Source organism: Anoplopoma fimbria, chromosome 2, assembly GCF_027596085.1.
Source record: "Anoplopoma fimbria isolate UVic2021 breed Golden Eagle Sablefish chromosome 2, Afim_UVic_2022, whole genome shotgun sequence".
In the NCBI taxonomy this organism is placed as follows: domain Eukaryota; kingdom Metazoa; phylum Chordata; class Actinopteri; order Perciformes; family Anoplopomatidae; genus Anoplopoma; species Anoplopoma fimbria.
Window position 1 is genome coordinate 27,556,529 of NC_072450.1, and position 22,138 is coordinate 27,578,666.

At 40.1% G+C, this 22,138-nt stretch overlaps 1 protein-coding gene across 1 annotated transcript in view; it reads right to left on the bottom strand.

The window, feature by feature from the left end:
* Window positions 1-3,793: 3,793 nt before the first annotated feature.
* The window catches only part of ano1a (anoctamin 1, calcium activated chloride channel a), a 57,236-nt gene continuing 38,891 nt past the window's right edge, over window positions 3,794-22,138 (bottom strand). The window contains exons 13-25 of the mRNA XM_054609013.1: window positions 20,687-20,772; window positions 17,710-17,781; window positions 16,405-16,479; window positions 14,519-14,720; window positions 13,756-13,867; window positions 13,553-13,610; window positions 12,060-12,160; window positions 11,296-11,438; window positions 8,426-8,578; window positions 7,063-7,115; window positions 6,802-6,986; window positions 5,204-5,309; window positions 3,794-4,094 (exon numbers count right to left, since the gene is read on the bottom strand). Of these exons, the coding sequence (XP_054464988.1) occupies window positions 3,801-4,094; window positions 5,204-5,309; window positions 6,802-6,986; window positions 7,063-7,115; window positions 8,426-8,578; window positions 11,296-11,438; window positions 12,060-12,160; window positions 13,553-13,610; window positions 13,756-13,867; window positions 14,519-14,720; window positions 16,405-16,479; window positions 17,710-17,781; window positions 20,687-20,772 (1,640 nt within the window). The 3' untranslated portion in view covers window positions 3,794-3,800. The remainder of the gene's footprint in view (window positions 4,095-5,203; window positions 5,310-6,801; window positions 6,987-7,062; window positions 7,116-8,425; window positions 8,579-11,295; window positions 11,439-12,059; window positions 12,161-13,552; window positions 13,611-13,755; window positions 13,868-14,518; window positions 14,721-16,404; window positions 16,480-17,709; window positions 17,782-20,686; window positions 20,773-22,138) is intronic.

The following is a 22,138-nucleotide window of genomic DNA, read 5'->3' on the forward strand; positions in this document are numbered from 1 at the left end:
TAGGCTCTACAATAACGATATGTTATTATGAGCACTATGTAGAGATACAGTACCAGTCAAAAGTTTGGACACACCTTCTCATTCAACTACTTTGAAGAATCTGGTTTGTTGAGCATTTGTTTGTTTACCACATCATTCCATATGTGTTCCTTCATAGTTTGGATGTCTTCAATATTAATCTACAATGTAGAAAAAAGAAAGAAAGAAAGAAAGAAAGAAAGAAAAACCATTGAATGAGAAGGTGTGTCCAAACTTTTGACTGGTACTGTATGTTTTTAAACTTATTTTCAAGGGTAAATTATCACTGGGTTATATTCATTTGTAAACATCCCTAACGTAAATAACATTTAAAAAAAACAACGTATTTTACGCATAATCATGATATTTTACCTAACCTAACTTCTGTTGGGTTTTTGTCTTGTTTCAATTTACAACTTTAAAGCAAAATTTGAAATTTAGAGCGTATCTCTTGTCTCCTCGCGGCTCTCAACATGGCGACCAGTGCAATCTACGGCAACAGTGCTGACATAGCTAACAGTGTTTATCTGTGTGACAACCAGCGGTAACCGCCGTATGAGAGCCTTGCACTAGGCGACCTTAAGCTTGCCAGTGGGGCACGCTCACATGCACTAAAATGATCTGATAATTGAACAGTGAGCCTTTAAACACGTGTTTAAAAATGCAACCGTAATCACTGGAAAAATGAATTTCTCTCAAAGCATACTTGAGAGTGCAGTTCAGTTGGGAGCGTAATATTTGGTTGATGTACTAAGAGACCCACCTTAGTTGATATTTGACTTATGTGGCAATCAATCAAAGTAACAAAATAAAGTGAAATGTGTGGGCTTTCACAATAAATAGATGCACTTCAGGTAGTTCTCTTATTTATTTGCAGTTCGTTTTAAACAAAATAAAAAGACTCAAAATATCAGACACGGACAAATCGGTTAGACATGCATATACACTCACACATGAAATGTGCTTCGACATACGTTATATTAGATATTAGGCATGTCACAACTTGCAGTATTTTATTGATGCTGTAAATACAACATGGCAACAGTAGGCAGGAGGACATCTCATAAGAGACATGGAGCGAGGGGGGGTCTTCACATGAGACATCAGGTTTGTAAGAGATGCGGGGGACAAAAAACAAAGTTGTAGATGAGACAAGCCCTGCAACCCCCGTGGCAGCTCGTCAATCTATCACTGAATATCAATGCTAACCCTACGCACACACAGAGTATAAGATTTGGTCAAAAGAAAATGTGCAGTCTTTTTTCTCAAAAGAGCAGGTCACATCCCGGAAAGAAGAAACCTCTTTTTTGATAAAAATGTCATTGCAGTCTGGCATCCTTCCAGATAAATAGAAATGGGTCCATATTGATGTCTTCTAGTGCATTGAATAATGAATTAAAATGAAGACACTAGGATAAAGTATATGACTGTCATTGTGAACGTCTCTCGGTCACTGGTCCCCTGTGGGCTGATAAAACCCTTTCAACACATTAAATGCACTTAGAAACGCATTGTCATGAACTTAGAAAAAAACAGATATACAACATTTTTGACCTTACAGTGATTATATATCACTGCTATTAAAAAAACATAAGAATAATACATTCTACCAGTCTGGGCTGAGGGCTTAAATCTGGGGTAGATTCATATATTTACAGCAGGGGGCAGGATTTGACACGTGGAAGCGTGCAGACTGCGCTTGTGACCGCATCTTTCATTCTGCAGCACATTTCTGATCTTCGGAGTGATATCCAGTCACTCCCACATATGTTTTTTTTGCAGCTTGATAAATACAAAACAAAATGTTATTCAGTCTTTTGTGCTTGAAAAGTTAGAGAGTTGCAGTTGCCTGTTGCCTGTCCTGGTTTGACTTGTTTCCCTTTGTACGACATTTGGAAAGCTCAAACGAGCCAGAGAGGAGAATATAAGGCAAAGTCAGAGAGTCGATCTACAACTATCACCTTGGTGCCCTTGAGCAAGACACTGGCGCTGCTTTCCGGAGTCATCATCATCATCATCAAGAAGCTGAAAATGAGTCCCCTTAAATAAAGCGCTCAAGATTTCTCAATCCCATTTCTTCCAAGATGCAGTTTTCTGACGGCACATGCTGCATGCACATACTTGTACCGCTACACTTTTAAGATTAAGTTCTATTTTCAGTGCACAACTTCAAATCTAAGCCCTCTAATAGATATAGCTGAGCATCTCGACGATATGCAAAGGTGTGAATGGCTTTTACATAACATTTCCCATCGGGGGTTCAAAAGTGACTGATGAAGAATTATGTAGCAAACTGCCCCGCTTTGCAGATGATCCAAAATGCATTAAATGGCTAATTGAGGCAAAATATAGTAAATAGTGGACCCTTTTCCTGTTCAAAGAGAGTTTCATTGCAGTCATTTAAACATGTATTAATTGATTTTGTGGCCACTGGGGGGGGCTACAGACACAAGATGAAAGCACTGAAGTGTTACTTTGGTATTTTAAACCTATTGTCCCATGTCCGCTAATGGGGACAACAGTTTTGTGAAATCGGTCCAGTATTGAGGGAGAACGCTGTAGCTGGCAGCAGCTCGGGTCACATTACTATAACAGAATATTGTCAACAGCTCTGTAGCTCCCCTGAAACTGGTCTTTAAACCCACTGTACACCATCTGCTCAGCATCAAAGAACATACAGATTAAATGACCAATTAGCTTTTACAAGTTAATCTAAGAGCCAGAGTTTAATATCTTTAGCTGCTTGAGCTTAAAGGACAGTAAAGACCGTACATTTGTTGGATGTGTAAATAATTGTTTGCAAGTGGATGTTTTACGTGGTGACAAAATAAAATATGTGTTTGTAGCTTGTTCTGCTCCACCCAAGTGGCAAAAAAATAAATAGATATTTGTTAGTACAGCCTTAAGATACACTTAAGGAGGTGAGACGGGGCGTGACATTACTTTATGTTTGTGCTGTAAATCTCGACAATTGCGGCTTTAAAAATTCCAGTTCATTGCAATGAATATTAATGTGACTTGTGCTTCCAGGAATAAATGCCACTAAGCAATGTTAGGCAGTCTGTTTGCACTCAAAATGTAACAAAATGTAACAACGAGTAGTGCTCGTACACGAGAGAAGAGTACAAATCAACAGGCCGCTCGACACAGCTGGTCTTCCAGATCCTTGCCGGTCATCCCAACAAGCCGGCGACCATGTTGCATATTTAAAAAAGTACGTCAATAAATTCTGTTTTTGTATATAATTGTGCAAAAACAAAAGAGGAAAAATTGGCTTCTGAGCTTGGCACAGTATCAGGAGGAAATTCTCTCAGAGGGACCATTTGGACGGAGGCTGTCTCCAATACAAAAGCTGCATTCAAGTCCCATGAGAGAGGTGGCAGGTATGAACTTGCTGCTTGAAAATAGGATTCATATTAAGTTTGCAGGCAGGGTTTGGCACCATTGACAAGGAATTTCCCCAAAGTCAAGTGAAGCTAATGGCTTGTTCCCTTCAGATACAGTAATTCCAATAAATAACGTGTAGTGATCATAAATTCTATGAGTATTGTTGCTGGATTGTTGGTTAATGTCTGGCTTTACATGGGAAAATGTTAAAAACATTGAAGGAATGTTAACGTGAACACGTGGATGTTTTGGTTTTAACTAACTAATTCCTGCAAATATTCCCACACAACATGAATGCAGCAAAAGCTTTGCCAATTCTTAAGAACCGATCACATGTTAATGGATAACTGTCTTAACCTTTAACAGCCAATTCTTAAAGCAGCTGATTTTCTCCTTTACAGTTTGTACTCTGGTGCCTCGTTTGCTTCCTGCTCTTTGCGCTTGTGATCCCAGACCACGGCGTGCGTGGCGGGTCGCGAGCGGGGCTGCGCCGGGCTCCGACTGGCCAACGAGGGGGAGTTGCAGTTGTCCTGGTTGTGGTTGTCACGCGCCGCAAGCCTTTTGCCCTGCTCCTCCTTCATGAAGAGCTCCACCATGAGGATCTTCTCCTTGTGGATCTGGAGGCTGATGTCTTTGGGGATGTCTGGGATCAGCCAGTCCACGAAGTCGCTCATCAGCATCACCACGTTCTGCACAGGACAGAGGGGACAGAGAGCTGAATGGAACACCTCACAAGTGAACGTCTGGTCAAAGCTTAGAACCATAGATTTTCTAGTTTAGCAGAAGCACAGACAGACTATAAAACTTTTGCCAAACTGCGACCATGTTAAGAGTCAACAAGATGAAGCTGTAGGGACATCTAAACAGCCGGCTATCAACTTTATGAATAAGCGAAGAAAAATGTTTATTATTTTACATTTTGACTAGAGATTATTTTTCATATTTACAAGTAATACGGAAAATTCCTGTAGAAAAATGAACGGATTAACTCCCAAATGACATAGTCAATGAAAGTTACAATGTTTATTATTGAGTCTTTCAAAATGTCTTATAATTATGGCATTAAATGCCATTCTTTCATTATTATGAGTTCATCAATCCTCACGTTGAACTACAAAGTCAAATTTTTGAAATGACAAAATCATAATTTGAAATAAAAAAGAATGGTCAAGATGCATGATGAGCGAGAGTTTAAAAATCTACTTATCAGTGCTCTGCGTTGGACAAACTATGGTAAGGTGACTGTATCATATTCACTGATTTATCAGTCTAGCTCTAATTGTAATGATGATATCATCATTTTGTTTACTTATAGTCTTGAGATACATTTTTTGATTTAATTATGAAAATCAAATGATTTTTTTCCTGGAAGGAATGGCTATCCATACACAAAAGCTTTACACAATCAGTGAGGAGAATCAGATGAGCTCAGCATCCAAGATAAAAAATCTAGAAAACAGAGGGTAAGGTCCAAAGCGGACCGAGCAGATGGTGAAAAACGTACGCCAGGAACAAAAGAACCCATGTGGCTCCATTTATATTGAGTATCATCTTTAAAGCAACTGGGATAAAGCAAATAGGACTGATCAAAATAAACAGGTGGAAGTTTTATTTGACAGTGACAGTTTGTTATCTTGTTTGGAGGCATTCATTCATCAAAAATAAATGAGTTGTTTGTACGTTTGTTTTCTTTGCCCACCTAAAATATGAATGGTAAAAGTGAGTAATGTGCGCTGAAAGCATGTCAAGAGGTACAGCATGTGTGCTTTGATATTAATATCTGTGTGATGTTCCAAACCTGAAAGACGACAACGAAGGCGAGGCGGGCGGCGAGGACGGCCCAGAACTCTTTAGACAGTTCATACGGTGTGTTGGACGAGGGAGGCTCTCTGTAGTCCTTATACCTGGAGACAGAAAGACACATTTGACACAAATTAATTTATGTACATTTCTTCTTATAGATCATAGATATTACAAAAGGTAAATTAGACAGACGATGACGAGGATGATAAGTAATTGTTTGGGAGGTTTGGGCTTGAGATTAATACATTTGTATTAAATTGTTTTCACATATTTACAACTTGGAAGTTTTATTTTGGTGGGGCCAGTGTCTAGGATATGGCGGCGTCTAGCAAGGAGTTTGCAGATTGCAACCCACTGAAACAGAAAAAGTGTGTACTGCAGTGGCAGATGCTAAAAAGTGAAAACACACTTTTCCGCCAGTGTTTGGTTTGTCCGCTCTGGGCTACTGTAGAAACGTGAAGGTGAAACACATACTTATTAATACTATATTCCATTTCTGCCAATAGATCCCCTGAAATGCTACACACCTGCCCTTTAAATAATTGTTTAGAACAACCATCAATGTCCACATAAGAGATTTTTTTTTTCTAAGAAATTGCTTAAATAAAGGTTGGGTTACTTATCTATATAGTATAATGGTTGAAAACCATAAAGACAAGACTGAAAGTAATAGACAGGACTTACAAGAGGACATTTTGGAGGATGAATTGGGTACAAATTGTAACAGCGAAGACTTAACTAGATTAATAGAATATGATTGGGTAAGGAGAGCACACCCATAAAAATGTATTAGATTTGATCCTAATATTTCTGACCTACGTTATAGGAGCAAAACAAGGCGGGGCACTTTGTATCATTGTTTGTAGGAATGTGTTGAGAGCATTCTTAGAGGTCCGTGGTGCCCTTTGTCTCTCAGGTGACCTCAGCCCCAACAACGTAAAGCCCCGGGCTGTTTGCATTGGGCATGTTTCCACATGTTTTTTACCCTGAGGGAGAATGGAACGGTTGACATGTGTTCGCCTCAGGAGAGGTCTCTTGACAGAGCTCTGTTTCAAGAATGTGAGCTGCCCCTCTCTTGGTTGTTGAATGAAAGACTGTTGAGAGACTGTTTAACAGCAAGGGTTGCCCCTGAAAAAAATACCTTTAAAGTTAGAAAGAAGGCCTCTGAGTTTGTTAACATTGGGGGGATATCTTTGGAATTTGTTAAAAATGGTGACATTGAAGAGGCGTTGGATGTGTGAGGCTAAGGTGAAGGACATAAACCAGTTTTATTGTGAGTAATGGGTGCCTTACTCTTTCCTGTGGTTGTACTTTTATTGTATTATTTTTTTCATGTTGTTGTTTCTTTTAATGTCTCATTGTTGACTTAAAAAAAAAAAGTTTCGCTTTGAATCTTTTTTGTTTAGTTATTTATTTTCTTTCTTTCTTTATGTTGATTATTTGTTTTGTATTTTTCATTTTTGGATGTGATATAATTAAACAAGTTCTAATTGGGTTCTAATTGATAGGTTATATATATATATATATATATATATATATATATATATATCTATATATGCATAACGTATTAACGTATTAAAAGTGATACCTTACCTGCATATTTCCACACTGTAGCCCAGGTGCATCGGCTCGAGAGGGTCTGTGCCAGGCTGGAAGTCGCTGACGTTGAAGTAAGACAGAGTGTGGTTGACGAAGCCGTGCATGGTGCCGTCCAGGCTGTACATGTACTGGTAGACCAGCCGCGGGATGAAGTCCGAGGTGAAGGAGATGACAAAGGCCTGGGGGACGGAGAACGACTCATCAGCTCACTGTCCTCATGAAATCAAAAAGTGACCCTACAGACATGAGACTTACATTGACGATGACTGCGACCTTGCTGAGGCCTCTCAGGAGGTTGTACCAGATCCCTGCAGAAAGAAGGAAGGAACTGTCAGCTACAAGTCCTTATAGGGTCAGTGAGTACCAGCCACCACTAGATGGCACAAGCACGGAGGTGGAAAGACTTCAACAAGTGTTGTGTTGTGTTGTAGGAATGTGTTGTATACTGTAAAGTGCATTAACTATGAATTGCTCTCTGATATTACTGCTGACCAGGAACATAGGTTCATGAGACTCTAGCATACCTATGTTAGCCTATGTGCCAATATGTACCTGCACCCAACCTCTCTAAAACTAAATGTGATATGCATATACTGTCAGGGCACCCCAAACCCTGGAACAGCCCTCCTCTAGAAATGTGTCTTGCTACTTCAGTGACTTCCTTTTAAATCTTTTTATAAACTTTTATAAAAACATTTCAGTTTAGACCAAGTTAGTCTTCATTTGTCACTTTAAATTCCTACTTTGAATTGCTCCAATCATTAATGCTTTATTAATGATTGTTTTTTGTGCTATAGAAATAAAGGTTATTAATAGGATCATGATTTAAAGGGGACATATCATGCTCATTTCGTGGTTCACACTTGTATTTTGGGTTTCTACTAAAACGTGTTTACATGCTTTAATTTTCAAAAAACTCTTTATTTTCCCCATACTGTCTGTCTGAATATACCTGTATTCACCCTCTGTCTGAAACACTCCATTTTAGTTTGTTTCGATGCAATTGCGTTGCTAGGCAATGGCTTAGGTCCATGTTTCCTTCCTGTCAGCTGATGTCAGTCACATACACAGCAACCAATGGATGTATAAATACATAATCCTTGACTGCAATTATAAATAAACTACGGACATTAACAATGTTTAAAACGGTGAAATGATCTACATATTGTATAGTTGTGACATCACAACAGTACGAAAAATACTGACGGCTCATTTAAACGCACAGTTTCTGAATACAGGCTGTGTTGAAAAATATATGAAAATCTCCCTTTTAACAATATTGGACCTTTAAAATTTACTGGATGTCATTTAGGGAGATCCATTGCCTTCAGAGTCTTGATTTTAGCACCTTCAGTTAAATGATAGATTGACACTTTTTAAAGTCTGTCTTAAAGCAATATCACATGCCGGTATGTACATTGAAACCTGTCTGAGGTGGTTTCATTTCTACTGCTGAGCTCCACAGAGTGAGGGTGAATGAGTTTATCAAAATTAATGGCATATCTCCTCTTCTTCTTGTCCAGGTTCTGCTCTTGGATTGGGCCCTCAAGGAGGCGGCATAGCTGAAAACATGTGGCGGAATAAACATATCATTTCAGACGGGGTGGTGGACACCCACCAATGTCTTTGGCTTTGGCTGCAATGGGCCTGCGCAGCTCCATGACAAACTTCTTGGCGTCCAGGCGAATTTCAATGATGTTATTCAGAAGAGCGAAGAGCGGAGCCAGAGGGAAGGACGCCACGAAAAGAGTCACCATCCCGAACTGGATGACTGCAGACAGACAATAGGAGAAATTAGCAGAAGTTAGTGGATGTACACATTGTAAATGGTCAATGGACCGTAGTTGTATCGCATTTTTCTTGTCTTCCAACCACTCAAAGCGCTTTTACACCACATGTCAACATTCACCCATTCACACACTGACGGCAGGGGCTAGGTTCCACCTGCCCATTAGGACTAACTAACCATTCATACCCAATCATGCAACGCCCGCACAGCCTGTGGGAACAATTTTGCAGTTAATTGTCTTGCCCAAGGACACTTTGCCATGGACTAGCGGAGCCAGGGATAGAACCGCAATCCTCTGATTGAAGGACAACCCTGCTGTACCACTCAGCCACAGTCGTATTGCATTTTTTCATCAAAAAGGGAAAGTGACTGTGGGCACTACCACCCACCAAATCTGGGTAAAATGTGTGGTGCCCAAAACTGCTCTAATGCTCCTTTAACCATCTGTCTAAGCTTTTCTGTCGAGAAAGTCTGAATGGAGCAGCTACTGTAGAGCTCGACTGATGAGATTTGTGGGAGCTCTGTTAGCTGCAGTAGAGGTGGAAATAAAGCTGCATTCTATTCTTTTGGTAGATCTGGAGCAGCAGAACATACTAAAAATACAACAGACATCTGACATCACCCCTTAAAGCTGTTATGGCTAACATGTTAGCAAGCAGTTGCTTTTTTACCCTATTTATTAAAAATACTAATAGAATTACTTCAGAGAGATTTTGAATTTGTTATTTCAGCACATTATCATCTTCTGGCATCTATGATTTATCGTTAAATTGTAATATTTCATTTTAAATTACTTTCAGGGAGATTTGTGTTGCAACATTTGATCGTTCTTGTTTGAAGTATGGATCGGTTTGTAGCTATCCTGTGCTTGGTTATAACAGTTTGCACGTTGGGTCAGAGTTGTTGATAATTACCTCTGCCAGTCGTAGCCTGAGGAGATTATGTTTTCGGTTGCTTGTGCATCTGTCTGTCTGTCCACGGCTAATCTCACATACTCCGGGACCCATCAGCCTAATATTTGTTCTGCTTGTTTATGAATGTACGTTCAAGGACTTGTCGTGGTTGCATTGATTCACACTTTTTAAAAAAACAATTTTTGGACTTTTTTATTCCATCTTTGACTGTTGAAACCGGTAGGTGCCTCAACAACTGCTTCAGTTTAGACGCCTCTAGGGATTAGGAATTGTTCCTCTATGAAATGCACGCCAAGATAAGACAATTGTATGTATGTATGTATGTATGTATGTATGTATGTATGTATGTATGTATGTATGTATGTATACATACATACATACATACATAAATAAATACATACATACATATATACATATATACATGTATGTATGTATTTCATTCAATCAAACATAACAGTAGTGGTCATTGCAGACTCATCTGGCGGAGATCTGCATTCTACTAAGTGCATTGTTCTAGTTGTCTGTTGGTTCCTCACTATGAGTGACTTCTTTCACATTACTCATCCATTGTCAATATAAATATATTGATGTGTGCACTGGCTGAAAAAATGCAAAAGTGAGTCAACCAAAAGTCGTTCGTTTAAAAGGTGAAATTATCACTATGCTAGTACACTATCGGCACCAAATAGTTGGTTACACCTGACTGACCTATGTGAAAATTACTACAATTAATGCTGAGCTGTTTGACAACTGATTGGCTCTGTCCTGCACCTCTGGTGGAGGCAGGCCGTTGCCGTTGCTGGACTTGTCATTCATTGTGTGGCTTTCATACCTTACACACTCTACATGTTGCGTAACGCAAGCAGACATGTGTAGATTGTGTGCACTAAAGTCTTGCAATGAGAAACTATTTTTGAGATGCAGCAGTTGGATTTACACTGGCAGACCATCAGAGAGACATTTTACGCTCTGCTGGTCACAGCTAGACATGGAATGTAGCACTTTCTTTTAAACGATAAATACTGAACTAGGACACGAAGAAGTGAGAGCGCTGAGCTCGAAGTAGCTTTAATCATGTCTCAGTCGTATTGTTATAAGCTTCCGCCAGCTTCAATCATCCCCCTTCCCTCAAGGGAGACACTGCTTACAATACAGATCCAAAAAGAGCAATTACACGACCGCAATAGCATGAGCTCTAACCAGCCAAATGAAAAGCCGGGCACTTTAATCTACTTATCGTCATTAAATACACACGTGCACATGCACGAACAGAAATCTCTGCTGCACATTAAGCATGACCTATCCAAGGTTTCCACATCACTGATTGACAGACTGTATGCTGTGAAATTATATTAAAAAAAAATCTTTAAATCAAAGGTCAACACGGTGTACTTCAACATGGTAAGACGTGTAGCAGGAGCAAAGACACAGGAGTGACTGAATGTGTTTGATGGAACTCAGTACATTGAAGCTGACATTTAAGTGATTGTTTGGAAGTGCTTGCTGCCATTATGCTTGTTAGGTTTGACCGCAGCATAACGTTCTCCGCAATCGATAGTGTTAAAAAGGCTGATATTAACAGGCATTTAACAAAGATCTACTCAGAGTAGAATAAAGCACTCTGACAGAAGAGATGAGGATGAGGATTATTCACTGACATCAGGCAAGCTGGAAAATGCATTACTGAGGAGGAAGAGCAGCATCAACCAGGACAAAACTACAAACTGCTCAAAAGAGCAGCATGCCGTGTGTGTTCGTGGGTTTGTGTCTTGTGTTTGGACTCACTCATCTCCATGTACTCGGGGCTGAGGCCAACGAAGGGACCCATAATGTGGTCTTTCTCGTGGCGCTGAAGGGTTTTGTTCACCTCCTCCTCTTGCTTTGAGTCCAAGTCCGACTTCCTCCTCCGGAGCAGTTTCTTCAGCTTCCTGAAGCAAATCATGGAAAAAACACATTTATTGGGCCCACCCTTATTGATAGGAATGGGGTGGACAAAGTAATTGAAACACCTCTATGTAAAAATCAATACTGTAAAAATTCCATTTACAAGATTTGTTATAAAATCAGTATGTGGTACTTCAGGGTGCTACGTTTGATATTCGTCTTATTGAAACATGCTAAGTGTATCATTGGTGGCAACTGGGGCTACATTCATTTGGATTTCTGTCATTGTTGGACTTATCTTAGTGCAATGAATTATATCTGTGACACAGTTTAGACCTGTGCTTCTTGATGACAGTACAAAGAGTACATTACACTTATAGACCTCTATTTCAGTGTCCTGTATGGATGAAGCAAGACAGAGAAAATTGCAGGTTTATGGACTTCGGCAAGGTGTTGTCGAGTTCCCAGGTAAGTGTGTCTGAATGCCAGACAGGCGTTTCAATGAATCATCGCCAGCGCAAGTACTAGCGAGTGGGTGTACATAATTTGTTCTGTGGCTTGCCGAACCCACGTACTGTGATCTACACTGTTGTTCAGCTTGTGTTCTGCATGCCAGCTGGGAGATAGAGTGTATGTTTGAGCATGTTGCGTCAATCTGTACTCACGGTATGCCGATCTCAAACAGGTTGTTCTGGATGAGCTGCTTGCCCAGCATAGTGATGCACAACTGGATGCACAGCTCCATGAGGCAGCCTGCATGGGCACACTGGAGGGAGAAAAAGTGAACAGGTAATGGAAAGTGAAGTAAAAAGGTGAGGCAGAGCGTAGCGGTAGAGAGTTTGAAGAGTTAACAGTAGGGAGTGGAAAGTAAGCAAGCAAGAGAAACATACCACAGCAAAATTGCGATTAAAAGATCCTTTGTTGTTTTTAAAGTAAATGCACCTTGCTGCATGTGCTCGCACAAGTAGAAATTCATTAAAAAGCAGAACTAGAACAACTGGAGAATACCTAGTTCCGGCTCTTTTGCTCGGACCACATCAATCTTCTTCATTTTGATCTACACTACTCTAAAGTTTCGTAACTGCCTCTTGCACGGTTGTGATGCTATGGTTGTCATAAAATCTGTCCACAGACAGACGGACATATGAACACTCAAAGTACTCAAAACAGCCTCTGTGGTAGTTGCTCAAGGACCACATTTTGCCAACATAACACACAGGCAGACTCACAAGGTGAAAACAAAATGTCAGTGTTGCTGGTGTGGCTGTTAAAACTAAACCGAAAAACATTCCACGTACACGGAGCGGCTTCATGCATCTCAGGCGGATCAGGCGGCTATCTGATCTGTTAAAAGCTAAGTGTAAATGCATCCAAGAAGCATTCAAGGCAGATTGAAATCTGATTGTCCAGACCGCCTCTGGAGCTCACTCTCTGTCTGATGTTCTTAATACATCCACGGCCTGTCTCCTCTGTAATCGTGATAACGCCGGCTAGAGTTCAACTAAAACAAGCCGTTCGCTCTCTGTCCTGATAAAGCGGCGATTTTTCCCTGATCAGCTCAACCACTGAATGATCTGCTTGGGTGAGAGAGCAACTTGTTTAATGTCATGTGAGAAAATGTCTCCTATATGATCAAAGCTTTAAAGTCAGGTGATATTCAGTTTTTTGTTATTCTCAACCAATCTCATGTGCAGCAGACCGAAACCAAACATGAGTGTATCCACTAACACGTACTGTGTGTGTATCAAAGCCTGATATGTCTTCTTCCTCTGAGTTATAGCGCTCCATTGTTGTCCAAAAGCAAAACACAGCAGTGAGTCCCACTGTTGCACTGGGTGACATGTTCCCTTATTACCATGGACACACATACACTAGTTCATTTTGAATCTATTCCACAAACACCGTCCTGCTGCCAGAAATACTCACTGGAGTACAAAATGTGGATTAATCCACTGCTGAAAGTAGTCCCCAACGAATACACAATTTCCTCCCATTTGAATAACGTCTGTCAAAAATGTCTTCAGAAGGAACATAAACTATTAAGACACTGGCTACAAACGCAGTTCATCTTGGTCATTTCACGGGATTTGTGGACATGTAAAATCACAGAATAACAGAAGCCATAACATTCAAGTACACTTTGTTCAGTGTCAATTACCTCTTCCATTCTGTACGATCCAACGACGTACAGGTAGTTTCCGGGCCGCCCAACAAGCCTGTGAAACAAACACAACCATCGCATGTTGCATGTGAGATGAGGAAAGCAGGTAGGATACAAATGTGTTTTGAACAAATGTGCTGTTGACAATTATTTAACACAGAAATGCACAGAACACAAGCAGAGAGAAGTCATGGTTTTACCTGCCCCTGAAAAAAGCCAAATAGACGATGGGTGTGAATGCATTGACAAACTTCAGGATAAAGGTTTTGAAGATGAGGCGCTCTTCATAGCTCTTGTCCGTCTTTGGAACCTCTGAAAAAAAGACGTGTGTTAAATATCTCATACAGTATATACATGAATTCATCCTGTGGCTTTAGTTATTATTATAAGACCCAGTTGGAACTCCCAATAAATGGTGTCATTGAGAGTGCCTTTTTGGCTGTCTGGTTGTTGTTCCCTTCATTATCTTATTATTTTTGTTGGATATACTTTTGCCACAAACGTTTTCCCCTCAAAATTCAAAAAACGATATATCTCTTCCTTCATTCTCACTGGAAAATCCAGACTCTCAGAATATGTTGTTTTGAGGTTAACTTACGCAACAAAACTAATGGTTCGTGTCAAGAAAAGATTGTGGTTGGGGTTAAAGATAAGTATGTTTGTTACTGAAAATAACAACACTTACATATCTGCCATCACAAAGTCTGGAAGTTACGTAACAAAACTACAGTAAAATAACACAGGAAACAAACAGCAGTCTCCTTGGTGAAAGTCCTGTGTTTGTTTGACCAACCTGCCATGCCTGGACTGTCTGATGCTTCATACATCAGTTGATCTGACTGTCTATTGCTGACTTGTGATTTTACATTGACAGAGGACTTAAACATTTAAGCATATGCTTCAATATTTGGATCTCCTAACAGATCTTGCCTTTTAGGAGTAAACACTGAAAATGTGCCTCACCCAGTGTGTTGAGCCAGCGGGCGATGGCGGCGTAGACTTCATCCATGATGATGATGACGATGAGGTTGATGATGGCGGCTGTGGTCTTGACAGTGGCTCTGATATTGGACCGCGCTACAGGGTAGGTGCTCATGTGCAGCGCCGCCTTGATGCTAATCCGGTACAGGATGACCCCGAACACTATGGCAAACGTCACAAGGATCTAAAAGCAATGAGGAGGAGGAGGAGGATACCCAGAGTTACAATCTGCTGAGGATTTAACAAAACAATCAAGGTGAGGAAGAAGTCAGTGCAGGTCACACTCATTGAAAAACCTATTGGATGAGCTTCCGATTTTGATATTGCCAGTTATATTTCCAAAACTCATTTTTATTGCTTTTTTAAAAATCTGACCAATCATTAGCGCAAGGGGTCTTAAAGAAGTGTGTTGTAATTGTAATATTACAACGTTGAAGTCCAGTAGAGAGAGCCATGTTTAAACATACAACACATGTTTACAGGCGTTGTATGCAATAAGGCTGAGCCTGTATTCAATGGATTAACGTGTCTGTTTGCTTAGCTGCAACTTCTGCTACACAATGGCTTCCTGCTACCCAACCCAAATCTAACGAGCCCCGACAAAAGCAAGGGTTTGGGTCAGTTTGGCCAATTTTTTCAACATTTTTTTTGTCTTGGTTCAGGTTCACTTTTGGTTAGAAAAAGCTCTCTCTCCAGAGGACTATCCAAAATATAACATTGGTTCATGCAGGGTGGGTTTTCAAACTTGGGGTCAGGTTTTAGAGGCATGTGTATCGGTCTGGTTAACATATATTACACATTAAGATATTATGTCACTAGTTTGGAAAGTAATCTTTTTTTATTATAAAGCAGGTCTTAGTGTCTATATAAGTACTGTGTTAAAACGATCTATCCACGAAAAATACACAGCCCGTACTTGGAAACTTTGTCTTCTAAATGAGCCGTCCATTTGTTGACACAACAGTGACGCTGTGACAACACGGGCGTAGGTGCGGAAGAAATGCAAAATAAAATGATGAACCTAAAAATGAGCATGATATATCCCCTTTGACATAAGCTTTATTTTCCGTGTTCATGCAACAAACAGTAAAATGTTAAATAGCTACAATCTGTTACCATATGGCTAAACACAAAAAAAGACTTTATGTTTTCTAGTTGTTGATGATGTATTATAAATAGGGTTGAGGTTCAAAATAATTATATCTGTAAGTATGGGGAATTAAAAAATATATATTTTAAAATTAAATTAAATTAAATCTGATTTATTTTAATTTAATTTAATTTATTTAATTAAATGTATTTTTACAAAACAATTGTAATATGTAAAAATGTTGTGTTAAATATTGTTTGTATGTGTAAGGATCCTTGTCTATTGTACACAACGTTTTTCCTGTGACAAATTCAATAAAAAGTTGCAAAAATAGCATTATATCTAGCATGTTTGTGACGGGGAGGCAGTCTGATGGCTACATATGCAAGATATGACATGCTGATTAAATGTATTGGCCACATTGAAAATAACAGCTGTGCCCTACAGACTTTTGCCCCTTGCCTTTTAACAAACTTACACTATATGTTGAAGATATCGATAAAACACATGAAATACTTAGCTCAAGGTTTGCTGTCAGCTAGCATAATGTGTATCCATGTGTATTCTCTTCCATAGTGTGTTTAGGCACATCATTTTCACCTCCTTTGAAAGCAAAAATCCTCAAAGCTACGTGGACGTTTTTCTCCCTTGATAGCTCAAAGAAAACACTAGAACTAGAGCCCTGCTCTCCCTGACTGTTCTGTTGATCTCAAAACAAGTGTATATCTTTGCTTCGAATGTTATACATTAGTTAGAAATGGAATAGGCTGGGACTCACCATGAAGAACATCATCACCACGGTAGTCAGGTAAGCTGGCATTCTGTCAGTACAGGTCAGCTTCACCTTCTCCCCCTTAACACACACACACACACACACACACACACACACACACACACACACACACACACACACACACACACACACACACACACACACACAACACACACACACACACACACACACACACAGAGACACAGTTATGTGAGGGACATGAAGAACTCGGCCCATCCTAAACATTGACCGCAACTCCAGCTGTTTGGACCTGTGTGTCATGTCTCTCAATCAGTAGCAGCTCTTAATGCCGTACACACACACACACACACACACACACACACACACACACACACACACGCTCACCAAAGACTTACACACACACACACACTATGGGACAGCAGTGGAGCACAGCTAATTCTGCCCCAAGCCATCATGTCACATCCAAGCCTACTGAGAACTGGCTCAGGAAGCTCAAGAGTGTGTGTTTGTGTGTGTGAGTGTGTGTGTGGTCTTGTGTATTTGGTGAGAAGTAATATGTGACCTTGGTACAAGACAAAGGTCAAAAGGCTGATAATCCAAACAGACATGCTCATGTTAAATGTGTCGGTCCCTGTTTTTTTTTACTACATACACACATGTTTCAGTGTTTCATCTGTGCTTTCTTTTTTGCAGTTAGATTTTACTCCTGCGCTAGTAAGTGCTGAGTCCATGTTTCCTGAAAGTTGAAAGCTGCCGATGGACAGTTGATTACCAAACTGCACTGGAATGAAGTGAAATCAAGAGCTTCCTAAAATGAAACTGAAAGTAAAAAAATAATGGCATGCTTTCGAAAACGATGCAGACACCTTAATATCAGGTGTGAAATGCAGTTCAGGTGAATTTCTACATGTGCAAAACCACCAGTATGGACTTTTAAAGGATGTAAACACATGACATAAAGCTGATTATATGACACTGCGTTTCAGAGAGACATATCATTTTTGTTAGACCCACACTGGTTTTGTTCACATAGTCCTTTTATCACAACCTTGTCCCAGGTGATTCGGACAGAAAAGGAGCCTTTTTTATGTTTAAGTAATCAACGATGGGTCAGAGTTCACTAAGTAACAGGAGGTTTAGGATCAAGAAAGAAAATATTCTTTATACTACACATTTTGTAAAATCTTGTATTCATATTAGAAATAAAAGACTGTGAAGAAGACAAAATTCCCTCAGGCAGGGCAATCCAAAGCCCCGTTCACTGATTTCTAAAAGATGATGTTTGCTGCTTTTTATGATGACTCATCCGAGAGCTTTAATCAGTTTTACCTTCGGAGTGGAATTGTCCTGTTTCATTGTCTTTTTCATGACCCGAAACTCGTACTCCGCTCGGTTGTGGTCCTGAAGAGAGAAAAAAAATCAGTTTGGATGTTACAGTTAATGGTTACGAAATACCTGACATGTTAGGAAGCAGTGAGTGCATAAGACAATAAACTGTTAGAAAATTATCATTGTGCAATTTTAGAATGGAGACAGAAATTACAAATGAGCAGCGTGATGCATGAAGTTTTTGCCAAATGGTATGTTTGTACAGCGTTCTGTGCGAGAAAAGAGAGAAATGCGTTAACCCAGTGTGCAGTAAGCCAAGAGAAATAAAGGGGAAACAGTATCACTAGAAAACAAAGCATTTTAGGCAAAGGGTTAGACGGTCACTTCTGGCCCAAAGGTCCTTGTGCCAAGCTGATGTACAGAAAGACAGACAATGTGAAAAACTGAACAGAAAATAGGAAATGCAGACAAAAGCTTTTTTTTTGGGCTGCTTCGCCTTATTGTAACCGGCTGTAAACACAACATGGACATATTAGCACATTGTGTTGACACAAGAGGAGACCTCTGGGTCTAAAAAAGGGAAGCTAATGCAGAAGTGCCTTAAACCTGCATTCTCTCTACTGGCCATCAGGGGGCGACTCCTCCAGTTGCAAAAAAGAAGTCAGATTGTATAGTATAGTGTATGAGAAAATGACCCTACTTCTCTCTTGATTTATTCCCTCAGTAAACATTGTAAACATGAGCTTATGGTCTCAGTCGTTAGTTTAAAGTCTTCTTCGATACAGCATGATGTTCATTCAGTAAATTATGGTCCCATTTAGGGTAAACTTGACAATAAAGCAGGGAATGCTTCAGGAATTTAAATCTGTGATTGACAGGTCGTAACCAATTGTGACTCTAAGGAGTTGGCAGTTCATTTTTTCCTTTAAATACGTTTTGTTCTAAACCTGATTTTCGCCAGCTTAAATTAGCATCCCAATTAATATAACAGTTAACGTGAATTATGGATGCTCCTCGCTAACCATCTAGCTAGCACTTTATTGTAACCTAGCATTTAATACGTTAGTGAGCCTGCCGGGCCCCACTCTTTTCCAACGCCATCCTCTCAACCAAATATTGTCACATCGAAAAACCAGGATGCGACGGCTAAAACAATGTCAAACTTCAGGCTTGAAAACCAAAGTCAACAACCAATGGGTGACGTCAGGGCGACTACGTCCACTTCTTAAGCAGCCTATGAGTTGTCATGGTGAGCGTCTTAGCAAACAGCCATTTACACATCATCAGACGCAGACTCAAGGAGTTATTTGGAGTCATGGTTGGCCACATGAAGAATCTAGGAGCAATATTTCACTGCCCTTCTAGCTCTGTTTTGGTCTCCACCAACTCCTGAGAATAATACTGGTCTCTATGACTGCTTAACACCTGATGATGATGATGATGAGAGAGATAGGACAGAACAAATACTGTAAAGCTGGGGTTTTGCTCGGCAGCAAAACAATGAGCTGGATGATTATTTGTGATTCATCATCAATTAAATACTATTTCTGTTCAGTTTTTACACTTTCAAAGACCGTTACACTGATTCAACCCAGCTACCCTGCATCCTTTATCTCTTTTGGTCCTGTTACAGTAAAACATATTTTAAGGTGCTTGAGAAATGTATGGGTTTGACATACCGCTGTCTTCCTAGCCAACAAGTCCATGTGGGCCCAATAAAAAGAGAGCTGAGAGTGAATGGGTCCTCGTGGGTTTCTTGTGGGTGAGAACAAAATTGAACAAAGGGTCCCCTTAGATAGTCGCAACTTTCATTAGACTATTACTCAACAATATTGAAACATTAAGTCACTAAGAGCTGAAATACTTGTACCAGCTTTATCAAATATATTAAATAATCTGCATGTAAAGTGCTAGATCATGCTAAAAGAAAAAAAGAATTGTTGTGTTCCTTTAATTATGCCTTACAAAAGGGTGCTCTTCACATATTTTGCAGCCACTTCTTCTATTTAAAGGTGTATTACTTCACTTTGGGACTGTGTGGGCTGCTCGTCTTATGGGTATGGAGGGCACAGTTATCTCGGGAAAATATAAGAGGAGCAAAGACAAGAGCTATGAGTCAACAAACTGTCCCGTCAACTCCGCTGCCATCACAAACAACAGCAGCCGCATTATGTTTAGAGGCCACACTAACAAGAGGCCACAGGGACGGCCAGCGTCAGGACAAACCTCGTAGTCAAAGAGAAAATCTACAGAAAAGAAGAAAAGAAAATATAAGACAGGAGCAAAGAGATGAAGATGGCGTCAAGTGAAAAGACCTGAGGCAGCTTGAGGGAGAAAAGGGTTAGTGTTAGCGGCTGCAGAATGGATCTATAACTGTTAGACCAAAATAAGGGAGAGAAAGTGAGTTAAAGCAAATATAAAGCAAGTCGGATCCAAACCTTATGCTCCTCCTGTGAAATACACCACGCACAAAAAACACATAAGACAAAGATGTCAGTTAGCGGTCGACGTCTCTGAAGATTAAAACACTTAACCGTCAGAGCAATACAGAAAAAAAGGTTGTTAAGGAGGTAGTAATGCACTGTTCTGTTTCATCATGACTTTAAAAGATGCCCCGAGTCTGTGATGTTTGTGTGGGACTGTTTTTTTCTGAGGGCTGACTCACTACCGAGCACTGACGAGGTACATTCCCATCCTAACCTTTATGTCCTCATTACTTTGTGACATTTAAGCTAATTGCAGTGAAAAGGCTCTGTATTATTTCACACGTTAACAAACATCTCTTAACAAGGTAGGAGTTGAAAACAATCTTCTTCTAATGTGATGGTTCTGGTTGCAAAATGTCAAATGAGATTTGGAGAAGTGTTAATCCCAAATTATGTAATCCCGCTCCATCTTTTTCTTCTTTAGCTCGGACACTTGGGGATGTATATCTTTCAACGTGTGAATGCCAAAGTGATTTGTAGCGTTGCCTCACCTCCTCCTCCTCTCCGAAGCCCGTCAGGTCCCAGACATAGTTGAGTCGCATCTGTCGTCTCTTCCAGTGCTCCATGAAGAGAACGGCTGCATAACAAAGCAGACACAGCACACTGAACACAGGACCATTACACGTCTACTCTGCTATATAAATTACCAGGAATATGTGAGTGCGAATGTGAAGGTGCAATCTTTCATATTGTCAGCCTTTCTGCATTCACGGTGCCAGTTATGTACAAATATGATGAATGGACTTGCATTCATAAAGTGCCTCTCTAGTATTCCAACCCCTCGAAGGGCTTTACCGTTACCCACTTACATTTTTCCATTAGCACATTCAAACTGTACGACGGCGTATTAAGGCCATTGCTGGTGATAAAAAACAATAGTTACTGAACTGGGGGAAGGGGAAATATTCTGAAAAAAACATGGATATTCTCTTAGATTAAGGATTCAAGGATTCAAAGATTCATGGATCAGTTATTGTCATTATGCAACACAGGGATGCACAACTAAATACAGTTGAAGCTCATTTGTAAAACAACAAACACATGACTAAAAACGTAGAATATTCCTATAGTGCATTTTTTTAATTTGCATGGAAAAATCATAAATTGACAAATTCACGAGAAAGAAAACTATGAATATATAATTATTCATACCGTCTATACAGACGTGCTACATGGCCACTTGAAGACATTTCTGCAGACTAATCCGCTGCACCTATTTCACCTAATCTCACTGTAAGCCTTTAAATGTAGCGTCTTGATGACATTGGCAATGCCACTGACACTACTCACAACAAATACCACGCTGTGCCAGTAGTGCGTGACTCAATCTCTAAATACTTCCCAACTCTAGTCTCTAGCTCCCAGATCCAAGCCTACTGGTTCCTAGTGAAGATGGAAATCTTTTTAAAAGCTGTTCACAAATATTTGCCTCATTTTTCTCTCATCAAAAACAGCCTCAGTACATTTGGATTATTCCACATTTGGTGATGTAGCTCTATGGCTCAGAGCAAGAAGATACATCAGGCTTTGATACACGCTCTGTTGGTTTGGGACTTTTCATGGGATCAGTTGACAATAAGACAACAGTCTGCAGTATGATGAAGTACTTTCCATGTGTATTCATGCAAACACATGTTGGTATTTTGCTACCGCAGTTATTTCCAACAAGAACATGGAGTTTCACGGTATTCTCTCTCATCAGGGTCTGCGGTACGTGAGCCCAGATGGAGACTCGGTCAGACACCAGCTTCATCCAAACACACAACACCTCCCTTGGTCTGCAGCCCTGCTGCTGCTAACAGATGGCAGCGTAGCTTGGCACGACATCAAGAAGACTAGTGGCTCTGTGTTTACTCAGAAGTTACCTTCCTATTGTACTTTCCATGTGCGCCTAAGGTGCGGTATTCATGTCCTTCTGCCAAAAGCTGCGCTGAACGGAGTTA